The sequence below is a fragment of the Drosophila innubila genome, chromosome X (genome assembly GCF_004354385.1).
Source record: "Drosophila innubila isolate TH190305 chromosome X, UK_Dinn_1.0, whole genome shotgun sequence".
Classification (NCBI taxonomy): domain Eukaryota; kingdom Metazoa; phylum Arthropoda; class Insecta; order Diptera; family Drosophilidae; genus Drosophila; species Drosophila innubila.
Genome location: NC_047626.1, coordinates 30113768 through 30129264, shown reverse-complemented (window position 1 = coordinate 30129264; position 15497 = coordinate 30113768). Strand labels below are relative to the sequence as shown.

Below are 15497 nucleotides of genomic sequence, written 5' to 3'. Positions count from 1 at the left end.
ACTTGTATAGTATTAGTATGGAATTTGCTGTTGTGAGCACTCGACCACTTAACAAATATTTGTTAATATTATTATTAACGAAACACGTACAAATAACCACTAACAACACGTAGTGCTCGTACATCCTGAAAATGTCTATATATTCTGGTAATTAAAGTAACTTCGAGCTAAAATGTTTGAGTGCACTTACCTGTTTTTGGACCCCGTACTTAAAAATAGTACAGGGGTCTATTAGGTTTGTCTTAAAGAATGCGTGCGTAACAGGCAGAAGGAGGCATGGCAGACCCTAAAAAGTATATATATTCTTGATCAGCATCAATAGCCGAGTTGATATAGCAATGTCCGTCTGTCCGTCTGTCTGTATGAACACCTAGATCTCAGAGACTATAAAAGCTAGAGACTCCAAACTTGGTACGTAAGTTCCTCTATATTGCAAGCAGATCCAGTTTGCTTCAGAATTTGGCCACGCCCCCTTTACTGCCTAAAAATCGACATAAAAAATTGCATATCCTAATTATTGGATCAATTTTAAAGCTAGTAACACTAAACTTAGTAATTAGATTCCTTTATATTGTAGGCAGATCAAGCTTGTTTCTTTTTTCGATCGGACCACTACATCATATAGCGCCCATATGAACAATCGGTCGAAAATCAAGTTTTAGTATGAAAAACTTTTTTTTTTTATGAGATATCAAAACCAAACTTATAGAATATGCATTTAAGTTAGTCTTATACATCCTTACCGAAGTGGGTTTAAATCGGACCACTATATCATATAGCTGTCATAGAACCTATCGGGCGAAAATCAAGTCAAAGTTTAAAAAAGCTTTTCTTGCTTTATGAGATATCATAACTAAACTTATAGAATATGCATTTAAGTTAGTCTTATACATCCTTACCGAAGTGGGTTTAAATCGGACCACTATATCATATAGCTGTCATAGAACCTATCGGGCGAAAATCAAGTCAAAGTTTAAAAAAGCTTTTCTTGCTTTATGAGATATCATAACTAAACTTATAGAATATGCATTTGTTAGTCTTATACATCCTTACCGAAGTGGGTTTAAATCGGACCACTATATCATATAGCTGTCATAGAACCTATCGGGCGAAAATCAAGTCAAAGTTTAAAATAGCTTTTCTTGCTTTATGAGATATCATAACTAAACTTATAGAATATGCATTTAAGTTAGTCTTATACATCCATACCGAAGTTTGTTTAAATCGGACCACTTATGATATAGCTCTCAGAGGAGCAATCGGTCGAAAATCAAGTTTTAGTATGAAAAACATTTATGTATTATAAGACATCTCAACCAAAATGAAACTATATGCATTTTAGTTAGTTTTATATATCCTGAACAAAGTTGGTTCAAATCGGACTAATAAATCATATAGCTGTCATAGGACCGATCGGGCGAAAAGCAATTCTTAGTATAAAAAACTTTTTTTTTATTAGATATCATAACTAAACTTATAGAATATGCATTTCAGGTAGTCTTATACATCAAGAAGCTGGTTAAAATCGGAACTCTATATCATATAGCTGTCATAGGACCGATTGGACGAAAATCAAGTCTTAGTATGAAAAACTTTTGAGACATCGTAAGCATTTTAGTTAAATATTTTTTTATTTTTTCCATTTATAGTTTTTGCCATAGTAAGTACGGGGTCTCGGACAGTCGAGTGTGCTCGACTGTAGCACCGGCCCACTAGTTAAATCTGTAAGAGCCCACGAAATAATGACCAACCCATAATAAATGCACTTTGCCTCAACCATTACATTTCGTTATAATGTGCAAATACATTCTATATGCAATGAAGTTGCAATTGTCATACGTAATGCATTTATGTTTATATTAGTGGAATATTTTGTTGTCATTACATATCTTATTTAGTACTGCATAGATTTGCTCAAGTGTTCAAGATTAGTTAGGTCGTGTATTAAATGCGTTGCGTTATAAGTATTCCGATTAACTCCAATCGCACTACAGTCATACTTTGAATATTTACGATTTTAGCCACCAAAACCGTACAGGGTGCGTCCTTGGCGCTTCAAAGCGTATACCACGTCCATTGCAGTGACGGTCTTACGCTTAGCATGCTCAGTGTAAGTAACAGCATCACGGATGACGTTTTCCAAGAATACCTTTAGTACGCCACGGATTTCTTCATAGATCAACCCAGATATACGTTTGACCCCACCACGACGGGCCAGACGGCGAATGGCCGGCTTAGTAATACCCTGGATGTTATCTCGCAGGACCTTACGGTGTCGTTTGGCGCCTCCTTTTCCCAATCCTTTTCCTCCCTTTCCGCGTCCTGTCATCTTAAGGTAGACTTTCTTGCCTTTTAAATTTAAAGCTTTTGAAAATTTTATTTTTCGATGTTATCAATTCGCTGTATTTTTCTCACTGATATAAATAGCACAATTCTGTACAGTTCTCAATTGTTCAAGACAATAATTTCGTTGCCTTCTTTGATACGTTATTATATTGTTTAGACTAAATGTTTGTTTTGACGGACTTCGACTAATGTGCTGCCTGCAGAAGAAAGACGGACCTGAACCTTCAAAACTTCCATGGATACTAGAGCCTATTAGATTAGTGACAATTATGGTACACTACTTTGAACACCTTTATCTTCGAGACTATAAAAGTTAGAGTAACCAAATTTGGTGACAATACTCCTAGGATGTTGACTTATATCAAGTTTATTTCAAAACTTGACCACGCCTACGTAAATAATATAAAATCTATTAACAAGAGCAATTTTAAAGCTACTACGGTTAATAAACAGAGAAGATATTTAACCCTCTACTGCATGAGAACCATTAAAGAAAAACATTTTTTCTATGCAGATATGTGCTTATTTGTATTAAATTAAGATATATTTGAAGAAATTTTTTATTTTGGGTTAATAGTTTCGGAGAAAAAAGAAATTTGGCAGTTTTTCCAAAGAATAATACATATGAGGCTTAAGGTAAGGTCAGGCACACAAAATATTTGAGACAAAATTACAACAATTTTTTACAAATGCTGTCACAAACGTCTGACCGCCTAAATTTTTCAACAAAAAATTTTGGGAAAATCTGTTTGCACACATTTTGAAGTTAAAATTGTGCTTTGTATTTGCCCTTGTCTGAACACAGTGTGACCACCCAGAAACTAAATAAAAAAGTTTGTGTACGTTTGTACTTACAAAAAAAATGATAGTAGAAACTGTGCAAACGTTTTTAAATTTTGAAAATAAAAAACGGTGCTGAGGATTATGAATAGACTTGGATAAAATTTCTAACTAATAAAAATACAAGCTTATATTACCAAAATTATTATTTAAGTTAAACAACTTTAAATTAAATTAAAATAAATATTTTATTAATCTTCTTATCTTTTTTGTGCCTGTGGGCCTATTCTTATTTATTTTTTATACATTTTTGTAAATGTTTTTTAATTAAAGGGTTGTTGAGTGTAATTTAATATAACCATCCCTTAACTGATTAAATATCTCATCGCATACTTCTGGCACAATAATGCTTATGGTATTATGCGGGACTCGAAAAATGTATTGTAACGACCTGTAGCTGTCACCTGTTGCTAAACATTTTAAAGTCAATATTAGTCTGGTATTTTCCACAATTGCCGAACGCATTGGAGTGTATTTTTTGTAATACTTGGGCCAATTAGACCCAACTGAAAATAAAAATATATATATAATAATGTGTAAGAAAATGCAAACTATTAAGGTCTTACCAATTAATAAAAATCCGCTGCAAACATTCGCAAAAAAATTTTATATAATAGTGGATTTTCCAGGCGTAATTCATTTATGAGTTTCACGCAAAACCCTTCGGTATCCCGGCGTTGCACTCATTTGTGTACCCACATACTCCTCGTATTTTTTTCTTTCTCCGCTCTCTTTTGTCAACCTCTTCCGCAACACTCAGTGCACAAATTGATGCAGCAGCAAAGCTCACAATTAAATTAATTTTATTGCTTGCCGACTCCATCTTTCAATGAAGACAATGCAGTAAGCAAAGCATTGAGAAAAGTAGGCATTTTATTTAGTTGTCATTTTGTTACAAAATTAAGTTTGTGTCAATTGTTAGAACACTTCACAAATTGTTTGCTTGCTAACCGAGTTTTGTACTAAATCAGCATTGCCAACTATTTCGATGATTTTGTCTAACGACCAAAATTTAGGCAAAATTTTTTAATTTTGTACAAACATCTGGCGTTTGATTTTGTGTTAAATATTTTGCCTGTCTGACCTTACCTTTACTTACAGTCAAACCATACTTTCTTATCAAAGAAAACATTATTTTCTTTCCGAAAAAAATTATTCTTCAACAAAAAAAATTGTTTTTGTTTTCATTAGAATTATTTTTACATTTTAGCTCGGTATCCAAAAATATGGGTACTAGAGTCTATTAGATTCGTGACAAATATGGTACACTACTTTGAACACCTTTATCTCCGAGACTTTGAAAGTTGGAGGAACCAAATTTGGTGACAATACTCCGAGGATGTTGACCTATATCAGGTTTATTTTAAAATTTGTCCACGCCCACTTTCGCCAACGTAAATGATATAAAATCTAATAGCAACAGCAATTTGAAAGCTACAGCATTTTGAGCGAAAAAAATAAAAATCATTTATATTTATTATTTTTTTTTATCAAAAATGAAATGATTATCAAAAGATTTTTGTATTAAAAAAAAAATTATAATCATTATTTACGGTCCCTGTTAAAAAGTAATGGTAACGCTTAAAGGCACAACACTGATACTAGTGTATGTTTGTGTGTATGTAATAAATTAAATTAAATATGACAATGTTTTGTACTAGAAGATTTTCGTGTAGTAGTATGTTTTCAATTTTTACAGACTCAAATTAAATCCAAAACGTACTTAAAAAAATCCCCGAAAAATCTCATTTTAAGATTTCCGTAATTGCGAAAACCGAACTTAAAATACGATTTTTGTTCTCAGCTTTAGAAATTCCGAATTTAGACAGCTTTTAAAATCGTTTGTACTTGAATATACCATGTTTGAGTACGATTATCTTGATTCTATTTTCTGAGTGTAGGTTTATAAATCAGCCTCAACAGGGGTCTGTGTCACCTAAAATCAGTTTGAGTTGGTCTATTCTTGGTTTCAAAGTTGGCATGCGTTTAGGGGGCACCCCTTAATATTCGTATTCGCATTTTTGATGTTTACTAAACTTTTCTTTGTTAGACAATAAGTTCAAAGCATCCTACAGTCAAGATTGCTTGCCTGTAGTCTCTCTTACTGCATTTTTTTTTTTTACATTTTTGGTGTGTGCATTGAATTTTTATTTTAATTGTGGTGTTGATTTGGCAAACTGCTTGAAACTCCCGCCAATTGGCCAAGTGCTGCGCCCCAAGCTAGAGGAAATTTTCGCATGAGCCGTTAGTTTTAGCTGCGGATGCAGACGTGGTCATGACAACGAGTATCACAAGCATAATCATCAGTCAAGTCCAGCGCGGCATTTGGCACTCGACGTACTCCGTTCACGCCCACTTCACACAGTGGGGTAAAATATTGAAGAGTTGCTCTTAATGAATATATCAGAAGGTAGAAAATATATCGTCTGTCGGTTTATTTCAAAATGGTTTTGTGGCTTTAGCTGCTTGGTATAATACGATCTACATTTTGGTACAACATGACTATAAGTAAATCTAAAAAAAGTAGTAAAAATTTGATTTTTTTGACATATGGACAAGAGAACTGCAACGGGTATGAAATGTTCGATCTGGCTCGTTGTGATTTTTTCACTTTGGTCGAGCGATCGAATCGTGTTCGTTTAAGCGAACGTCCAGTTTGAGCAACGAAACCCGAAATTATTATGTTAGTTTTATGTTTATGATCGTTCGTTTTTGTTCAATTACGAGTGCTGATCGAACCGGTTGGCTTGTGTTCTTTCGATCATGTTACCCGAGCTACGAGAGTCTCAAGTAGCACTCGAGTATCGATTTTTGGGTATGAAATCGGGTATGTGTATAGGTATGAGCTCGAGTCTCGGTTTTTTGTATGAAAGAGGCTCGAGGCTTTCGACTGTTACTTTTGGTATCTAACGAGCCTGTGTACGCAAGTATGCAAGCGGTTACATACTCGTATACATTTTTAGACCCAGTACTTAAAAAAAAGGTACAGGGGTCTATTGGGTTTGTTTTAAGGAATTTGTGCGTAACAGGCAGAAGGAGGCGTGACAGACCCTATAAAGTATATTTATTCTTGATCAGCATCAATAGCCAAGTCGATATAGCAATGTCCGTCTGTCTGTCCGTCTGTATGAGCGCCTAGATCTCAGAGACTATAAAAGCTAGAGACACCAAACTTGATAAGTTGGTTCCTCAATATTGCAAGCAGATCAAGATTATTTTAGAATTTGGCCACGCCTTCTTTACCGCCCTAAAATCGGCATAGAAAATTTCATATCCAAATAACAAGAGCAATTTAAAAGCCTGAGATTTAAGATTTTTCATAGACCAAGAGAAAAGTATCCTAGATTTCTGCTGCAAATTTCACTTCGATCGTACAGTCAAGATATTCAAATAATAAATTTTACTGTTTGATTTGATAATCTTGAATATGTTGATAACATGAAAATGGAGTTAAAATATTATATAATAAATTGGCGTCCGATCATTCATGGGCTTCTGTGGCGTAGTGTGCTAAGATACTGGGCCGAGTGCGAAAGACATTCAATTTTTATTCTTTTTCATTTAAAATTCAGTGTTTATTTATAAATGTATTATTTAGATGATTAAAGGCTAAAATAAAATTTTTTAATTTTGTAATTGTTAGTTAGATAATAATTTTGAATGGAAAAATAAATTGTTAGCAGCGCCGTTGCGACGAAAAGTTTCTCCCGGGGCAAAGATTTGTCGGCGCCCCTTCACCCCCTACAATTTCTTTTTAGCAACACATTTTTTAAGCAAATAAACAAAACAAAGATAATTCCTTTAAAAACATATTAAATTGACAACTCCAGTGTCAAAAATGTTTACAAAAATTAATTAAATGTTACTACAACAAAAACTTATAACATGATAATTAGCTCGTTACATAAAAATGGGTACTATTAGATTCGTGACAGATTATGGTATACCAGTTTGAACACTTTTAACTCCGAGACTATTAGAGTTATAGGAAGCAAATTGGGTGACAATACTCTTAGGATGTTAACCTACCGGAAGTTAATTTTAAAATTTGGCCAGGCCCACGTTAGCCCATGTTTTGTTTAGTCAAATCAAATATTTTAGACTTCTTTGACTTTTAAAATGCTGAGTCGTTGCCATTTTATCCGCATATTGTCTGAATTAAACAATAACATCCTGAATACATACTTTAAAAATACATGATAAAATTAAGAATTTTAGACTTTAATTTTAAAATGGTTTGTTATTTCTAAAATTGTAAAATTGATTTAAGGTCCCCCAAATTAAGGTATTAATTGTAAAATCATAAATTACTTTACCCATATTTTCGATTTTTAGCAAACGGAGACTGCTAAGTTATCTTGTCCAATTAATGATCGTTAGTGGTTCAAATTTATTTGAAGTTTGCTAAATAAACGGTGTGCTAATGCTGATGTGATGTAAAGGATTTGATGTGAATCGTTAAAAAATCGTTGTCAAATTCATTGTATGCTTTTCAAGTTCACTGTCCAATTTGGATTTAGTGTTAAAGTCCTGTTTATTAATTCAAATCATCAGAAACAATAAAAAGTGTTTCAAATCTCAATTTTAGTTGCTAAATGATGGGGTCGATTGATTCTAAAAATAAAATTCGAAATGTAGCAGTTTCTGGTATGTTTTTTGTATCATCTGCAGACACATATTAAAATTGTTTTCGCACTTTTCGTTGTCTGATTTATTTAATTTCAGGCTCAACCCCTCAAATTTTTTCTAAGTTCAAACTCTTTTTGAAATATCGGCGCCCCTTATATCTTAGCGCCGGGTCGGTTGCACCCCCCCCTCGAAACGGCGCTGATTGTTAGATATAGAATTAGTAATTAATAATCAAAAAATACTTGAAAATTGTGTTATTAATAATAAATATTTTTTTTTCATTATAATAAGGAACTAATGTTTCAAACATTTTATTGACTGCAATTTTTAAGTAAATTTAACCAATTAAACTAATTATAATTCACCTTATTCTAAAAGTTTGATTTTTATGTTTTATTATAGTTATGACTAAATTCTATCTGTAAATTATTATTGACCTAATATTTAACGATTAACTTACTAAGAAATTTTTCTATTATTCAGATATTTAATTGGTACAATTTTTATAATAAGAGTTTAGAAACAGCAAGCTAACGACTGCTGCCGGCCCAAGTCTGCCTCCTTTTTTTAAAACTCGGTAATCTATTCAGGCCTATAAGAGGCAATAAATCCATAAATACATTACCTGTTGCCTCATTTCAATCTTGGGGATCTTTTCAAAATACTAGGGAAGACCAAAGTGAAAAAATCACAACGAGTTCGAGCCTGTGTTCGAGCCTGATCGAACATTTCAAACATCCATACACAGGCTCGTTGCATACCTAAAGTAAAGCCTGAAAGGCTCGAGCCACTCCGAGTGTTCATTTTGGCTCATTCATAATGAATGTTAAGAGTTTTTGCCATTCACCCCGGCGAATTTCAGTATATTTTTTATCGAACACGCGATGCTTATCGATAAAATCGTGAAAAAAGAAACTAACTATTTAACCAGCTGTTTTGTTCAATAAATATAAGTTAGCATAAAATTTGCGCGAATTATAATTGCAAATAAAAATGAAAATGTACTTATTTTCAGCTTTTTATAATTTTTGCACAGAAATCGAACTGTGATTTATTTTGGGTGAATGGAAAATGTTTGAACAGTTTCATATTTGGTCGTGGAAAGCCCAAAATCTGACACACTCAAATATGGTCGTAGAAATATCCTATAAGATATCCCAAATCAGAAAAAACTTTTTTATACAAAAACTTGATTTTCAGCTGAGCGTCTCTACGGCAGCTATTTGATATAGTGGACCGATTTGAACCAAATTTAGTCAGCAGGTATAATACCAGCCCATATGTATATTGTGTCAGATAAGTTGAGATAGCTTAATAAACCAAGAAGTTTTTCATACTAAGACTTCATTTTCGACCTATCGTTTCTATGGCAGCTAAATGATATAGAGGTCCGATCTAAAAATAAAAACAAACTTGATCTGCGTACGGTATCCAGAACCCTACATACCAAGTCTCTGAGATCGACGCGTAAAAACAGGTGGACAGAGAGACGGCAGGGCTAAATCGACTCGGCTGTTGATCCTGATCAAGAATATATATACTTTATGGTGTCTGCCACGCCTTCTTCTGCCTGTTACATACATTCTGCCAAATATATAATTCCTTTTTTTGGCCATTTTTAATGGACACATTGTATAAATAGGAATGAGTCAAACTGCATTTGTAGAACCCGAAGTAGGTGGACACCTCACTATTCGATTACACGAATAAATTAAAAAAAAAAAAACCATATAAAAGCAGTTATTTCAACGGTTTTTCCCACTGTGCTTTAGTGATACGAGAAGCCGCGAATCATGGCGTTGCAATTGCATCTATGTAGCACAGTCCACTATAGCTGAATAACTGAGCATGCTGAACTAGCGTCATAATTAGACGTTGCAGCTGCTGCTCCTGTTGCACTATTATTATTTTATATATATTTCTTTTACTTTTTACTGACCCGCAGCTGTCAAGTGTGGCCAAGACACGAGCTGTCAATTTTGCCAGCTCGTAAACGAGGCCACAATTTGTTGATGGCTGATGGAGTTGACGCTCTGTTGCTCCTGGCCACAGTGAAACTGAAAGTTTTTAGCTGATGCTACAGTTGAAGTCGATGTTTTAGTCGGACCTTTTGTGACTAAACTAGGCCCAGTGTAAACAAATAATATTAAAATTCCATGGCAAAAAGGAAATTTGAACCCATCTCAAAAGTCAGAGGCGCACAAGTCAAATATACTTTAGATTTGGGAAGGAGACACGCTGATGGGACTGACAGGAACGGGAGCGAGTTTACCGCTAACTTCTTTTGCCTTTTGCCACCTCCTCCTCTTGTCGCTCTCTCTGTCGCGCACATATGGAATTGCGGACGTACGTATACATAAATATTTATAAACAAAAAGCCACGACAAAGCGAAAGCAGCTACAAATCCGTTATAAATAAAACATAACGAGTCGAATTGTTGGGAACCACTTGAAGCACAACTGAAACCGAGAAATGAGCGCAGACGACGCACAAAATGTCAAAAACAATAAATCAAAAAGCACCCAAAAAACGGCCAGGAGTCGAGCAAGTGGAATACTTTAGAGGGGATTTGGGGGAGAGCGAAAAGTGTTGGTCAGTCAAACGGAAGCCTCTCAATCGGTCTTAGAGTTTGGGCACGTTTCCACAGCCTTCGGCTCATTCCCCAAAGGTAACAAGCGATAAATGAATGAGAGGGAAAACGAAGAGAAGGAGGTGGAAGATGGGAGTTTAAAGGTGAATGTGGGAGCCAGGGGCACGGGATTTGGAGCAGCGTAACGCGGCCTTACAAATTGCAGATCACACAACAGAGACAGAGGCAAAGAGCAGGAAGGAGAGATTTAAAGTGAGAGAGAGAGACAGAGAAAGCGAGAGCGAGAGAGAGAGAGGAAAGGGTAGCCATCGCCTCAGTTGGGCATGCCGTTGGGCAGACTGGAGGCATTAGCAGGAAACAAGAACGGCGCAGGCGTCGTGGCGTCGCTGCGTCTGCGTCAATGTCTGACTGGGCATAACTGTCGGCGTTTTGCATTGTGAATGAAATGAATTGAAATCATGACAGCGGAAGTTTTGATGTCGAATCGCGAATTGAGGTTATGATAAAGTCTTGCGCATAAATGCAGTGCCATTGTCTTTACTTCTATGCATGTCCACATACAAAAGTCTGTATATTTGCATATATACCTACATATTATATATATATATATTAGCAGTGGCTTGCTAAACACAACTTTGTATTTCCTGTGCCTTTGCACTGTCATCGTCAACTAATTATTAAAATTTGTTGCCGTTCAGGCAGGTTGCTAAAAACCTTATAAGATGTTTGCAACATTTATCAATAGCAACATGTTTCAGGCAAAAAATCATTTAACAAATGTTGCTAAGCAGCAGCATCCACAAAACCTACATCCACATTGCGCACAGTGGGACAACAGCCAGCAAACCAGAAGCATTTAAAAAGTTAATTTGTTTTTTTTAATTCATGTTATTTTATATATAAATAAGTCATTTTTTATAAAACAAATGCATTTAATACAATATTATAAGAATTAAAAACCTGACAAATAAACTAATCGATTTTTTAGTAACTATCTATCTTAAAAACTAACTATAGTTTTTTTTTTTAACAATTTTACCTATTACTTTTTTAAAGCGTTTATATTAAGCTTATGTTAGTAGACTTGATTTCGGCTAAAATTATTCATGAAAAACTCTAGAAAACTTTTTTTGCATAAAATCATTAGTTTTGGAGCTCATATTGATTTATGCAGAGTCAATAAAAAAATGTTGTTTTGTAATTTATCTTTATTTAAATGCCTATTTTACTAAATAATTTTTTAAAGCGTTTTAATAAAGCTTTAAGTTATATACATCTTATGTTAATACATTTGATATCAGTTAAAATTCTTTATGAAAATTTCTACAAAAGTTTGTTTTTTATAAAATTATATATTTTCGTCATCGGAGAGTAAAGTTAAAACTCTAATTAATATTAAAATGTTATATTTATAAATGTATTATTATGTGTATTAATTAATTTAAATTGCTGATGATGTAGTTTACAATATCCCAATTAAAAAAACGTTCATTAAAAAACATTTGACTATTGTAATATACTTGTACTACTGATCGAAATGTAGAAACAATTCTGTAAAAATTAAAAAAAAATGTTTGTTTGTGTTCACGTATTACTTGTCCACAGTGCAATTCATTGAAGCGTTGAACAACAACATCGTGCAGGGCACAAAACTAAGCCAGTGAGAGCGAGAGGGCGACAAAGAGAGCGCAAGTTACGGCCCACAAGCAATGCACAACAGCAACAGCAGCAGCAGCGCCAGCAACAGCAACATCAGCCGGCAAGCGACCGGCCCGAGATGCTGCGGCTGTTTAGTAACGGACAAACGTTTGCCAGGTAAACAACGAAGCCGACGCAACGCGAACAGCGAGCAACGAGCGAACGACTTTAGTTTGTGTGTGTGTGTGAGTGTGTACTTGTTCGTGTTCGGCACTCAACCCACGCGCGCGTGTGTGTGGATTAAATTTTGTTGTCATTTTTTTTTTTTGGTGTTTTGGTGTAGCAACATTTGCGGCCAGTAGCCGCAGCAGCATCAGCAACATGCAGTGGTGAATTTAGTGCGAGGCCGAAACGAAGCGCAAAGAAACTCAACACAAGCAAGCAACACATCATTTGCTTGTTGTCGTCTGTTGTCGTCGCCTCGCCAGCAGGATACGCGCCGAGGACGAGTACAAAACAGAACAACGCTGGCCGTTGACCGAGTTGCATCGCAGTCGCATCGGTCTCATTACCTTAAATTACATTTAATAGAAAACAAGTGAACATTAAGAAGAATAAGTGATTCCGAGCGATACAGAGTGAGAGAGAGCGAAGAGAGAGTGAGAGAAAGAGAGAACAAGAATCAAGAGCAGTTAGCGTAACAGAAACCGAAATTGAAATCGGAAATTAGAGCGGCAGCTGTTGCATGTGGCCGTCGTGCCAGACTTAGTGACGCCGCCGCTCAGCGTCAGCGTCAGCGCGAGTCGCGTGTTGCGTGTCGCGTGTTCCTTTTTGTTGTTTTTGTTTTGTGATTTGCTCCGTTCGCTCGTCAATTGATCCTCGCGTGTGACAAAGAGAGACATACAAGAAAGCTAGCACCGATTTAAATTGATTTCAAGATGAGGCAACTGCCAAAGCTGCTTGCATTCTTGGCCCTGGTCGCCTTTGCCGTTGGCATCAACATCAACGCCAATGATCCGTGCTACTTTGAGGGCAAGCCGCGCAAGTGCCTGCCCAGCTTTGTGAACGCAGCCTATGGCAATCCCGTGCAGGCTTCCAGTGTCTGTGGCTCTCAGCAGCCGGAACGATTCTGCGAATTGCTGCGCGACGGCAGTCCCGGTGAGTGTCGTGTCTGTGACAAGTCTGTGGATCATCGGTACGGTGCCGCCGCTCTAACGGATCTCAATAATCCCAGCAATGTGACCTGTTGGCGCTCGGGGAGCGTGAATGTACCACATGATCCGGACACAGCGCCCCCCGACAATGTTACACTGACCTTGTCGCTGGGCAAGAAGTACGAGCTGACCTACATCTCGCTCTCGTTCTGTCCCAAATCGCCCAGACCCGACTCCCTGGCCATCTACAAGAGCTCCGACTTTGGACAGACCTGGCAACCGTTTCAATTCTACAGCTCGCAGTGTCAGAAGTTTTACGGCCGTGCGGATCGTGCCAAGATTAGCAAGTTCAATGAGCAGGAGGCACGTTGCATGAACTCACAGCACGATGGAGCAGCTGGAGGAGGTGGAGCCGGCCAGAGATTCGCCTTTAACACGCTAGAGGGTCGTCCATCAGCCAACGATTTGGATGCATCACTCGTGCTACAAGATTGGGTAACAGCAACGGACATTAGAGTGGTCTTCCATCGGCTAGAGTTGCCACCACAGTTGCTGCTGAGTCGCGAGAGGGCCAAGGCCAAGGTCAAGGGCAATGCCAATAGCTTTAGCGATGAGATGACTGGCAGCCAGGAAGAGGGGGAGCTCGATGGACACGAGTTGGATGAACAGGACGAGTACGACTATAATTTGCAGGAAAACGACAGTACTGGCTACGATCAGGAGGAGTACGAGGAGCCTAAAAAACACCTGGAGCTCGATGATGAACTGCATCTGGACTATGCTAATGACGGCATTGGTACTGGCGAGAGCAAGCGTCAGTCCAAGCTCAAGAGTAGCGCCTATGAGAAGCACTTCCAAGGCAAACTTACGACCAGCACTTCTCCGCCTCCACCTCCGAATCCCAATCCGACTCTGCCGGCCAAAGTATCGCTGGAAAGCAAAACATCCACGTCCTCCCTGGCTGCATCGAATCTTGTCGCCGTGCAGCAGCTACTATCGGTCTCGCAGCACTATGCCGTCTCTGACTTTGCCGTCGGCGGTCGCTGCAAGTGCAATGGCCACGCCTCCGAGTGCATTGCAACGACATCCAGTGTCCAGAGCAGTAGCTCAGCTCATGCGGATGCGGATGATGGCCAGGACAACGATGATATGGCCACCTCGCTGCATAACCATTTTGGACTAGGACGCACTACGTCATCTTTACAGTTGAATGCCAAACTGACCATGACATGCGCCTGCAAGCACAACACCGCCGGACCTGAATGCGAAAGATGCAAACCCTTCTATTTCGATCGACCCTGGGGACGTGCCACCGACAACGATGCCAACGAATGCAAGAGTGAGTGTCCATAATCTATGCTCAATACCCCATATTTCATTCATACTTGACTATAGCCCCAATAAACTAGAAAAGCTTTTAACAACGAGGCTAGATCTAAGAGTTCTCAGTTATCACATTTTTTGCTTTAATTAGTTTTCCCAAATGTGTGAATTTTATAAAATTTATAAATTTTTAATGCCAACATATAATAAATACATCAAACTGTTATGTTAAATACAACAAATGTTTACATAACAGATAACAGCTGTTATGGCCAACTGTTTCAGTCGAAGACCTCGTGCTTTGATAGAGCGTAAACTCGCATTTCAAGTGCATCTTAAATATCCAAGAAAATCATTTTGAAAACACAAATTTGTATAAGTTACTCAAGATATTTTAATGTTGTTTTTTTCTATTGTTATAAAAACATTTTGAAGTATTGTTGAAAGTGGGCGTGGCATTTCCTATTCTAAAACTTACAAAATTATGCTTAATGCTAAATAGAAGCTCTGTCAAAATAAGAAAAGTGTTTGGAGTATTAAAGTAAGAAATATATTGAAAAGCAATATCTAAGAGAACATCATGGCAAGCTATTTGTGAAAGGAAGTGGAACCCAGCAAACATTTGAAAAATGGTTTAAGCAGGAATCACCTGCATGAGTCTTAATTGAGCCCTTTTGATGATTAAAATGAAATTAATGTAATGCGCGGTTTATTTACAGGAGACTCGAAAAGTATTTGATTAAGACGAAAGCATCATTTATGATTCAAATGTAGTCAAAAATTTCATAAAATGTTTGCTGGGGGAACTTACAAGCTGTCTTTGGACTTTTTAATAGTGTTATGTGTGCGAATTATTGGTACGACCCTCGCTGAGACTGAGGCAGAGTCTGAGGCTGAGAACACTACATGGCATTTGGTCGGTCGGACAGTCGTGTGCACTGTTGGCCCCATCGAATGACGTTTTCAATTGCGGGCA

At 37.0% G+C, this 15497-nt stretch overlaps 2 protein-coding genes across 2 annotated transcripts in view; one reads left to right on the top strand and one right to left on the bottom strand.

Moving 5' to 3' along the window:
• Positions 1–1890: 1890 nt before the first annotated feature.
• On the bottom strand, positions 1891–2405 carry LOC117792906 (histone H4-like). The gene has a single exon (XM_034633226.1). It carries the CDS (start codon positions 2327–2329, stop codon positions 2018–2020), a length of 312 nt encoding a protein of 103 aa, XP_034489117.1. The 5' UTR covers positions 2330–2405; the 3' UTR covers positions 1891–2017.
• A 10537-nt stretch (positions 2406–12942) lies between these two features.
• Positions 12943–15497, top strand: part of LOC117792389 (netrin-B) — a 78624-nt gene continuing 76069 nt past the window's right edge. Inside the window, exon 1 of the mRNA XM_034632523.1 lies at positions 12943–14537. Within this exon, the coding sequence (XP_034488414.1) occupies positions 12983–14537 (1555 nt within the window). The 5' untranslated portion in view covers positions 12943–12982. The remainder of the gene's footprint in view (positions 14538–15497) is intronic.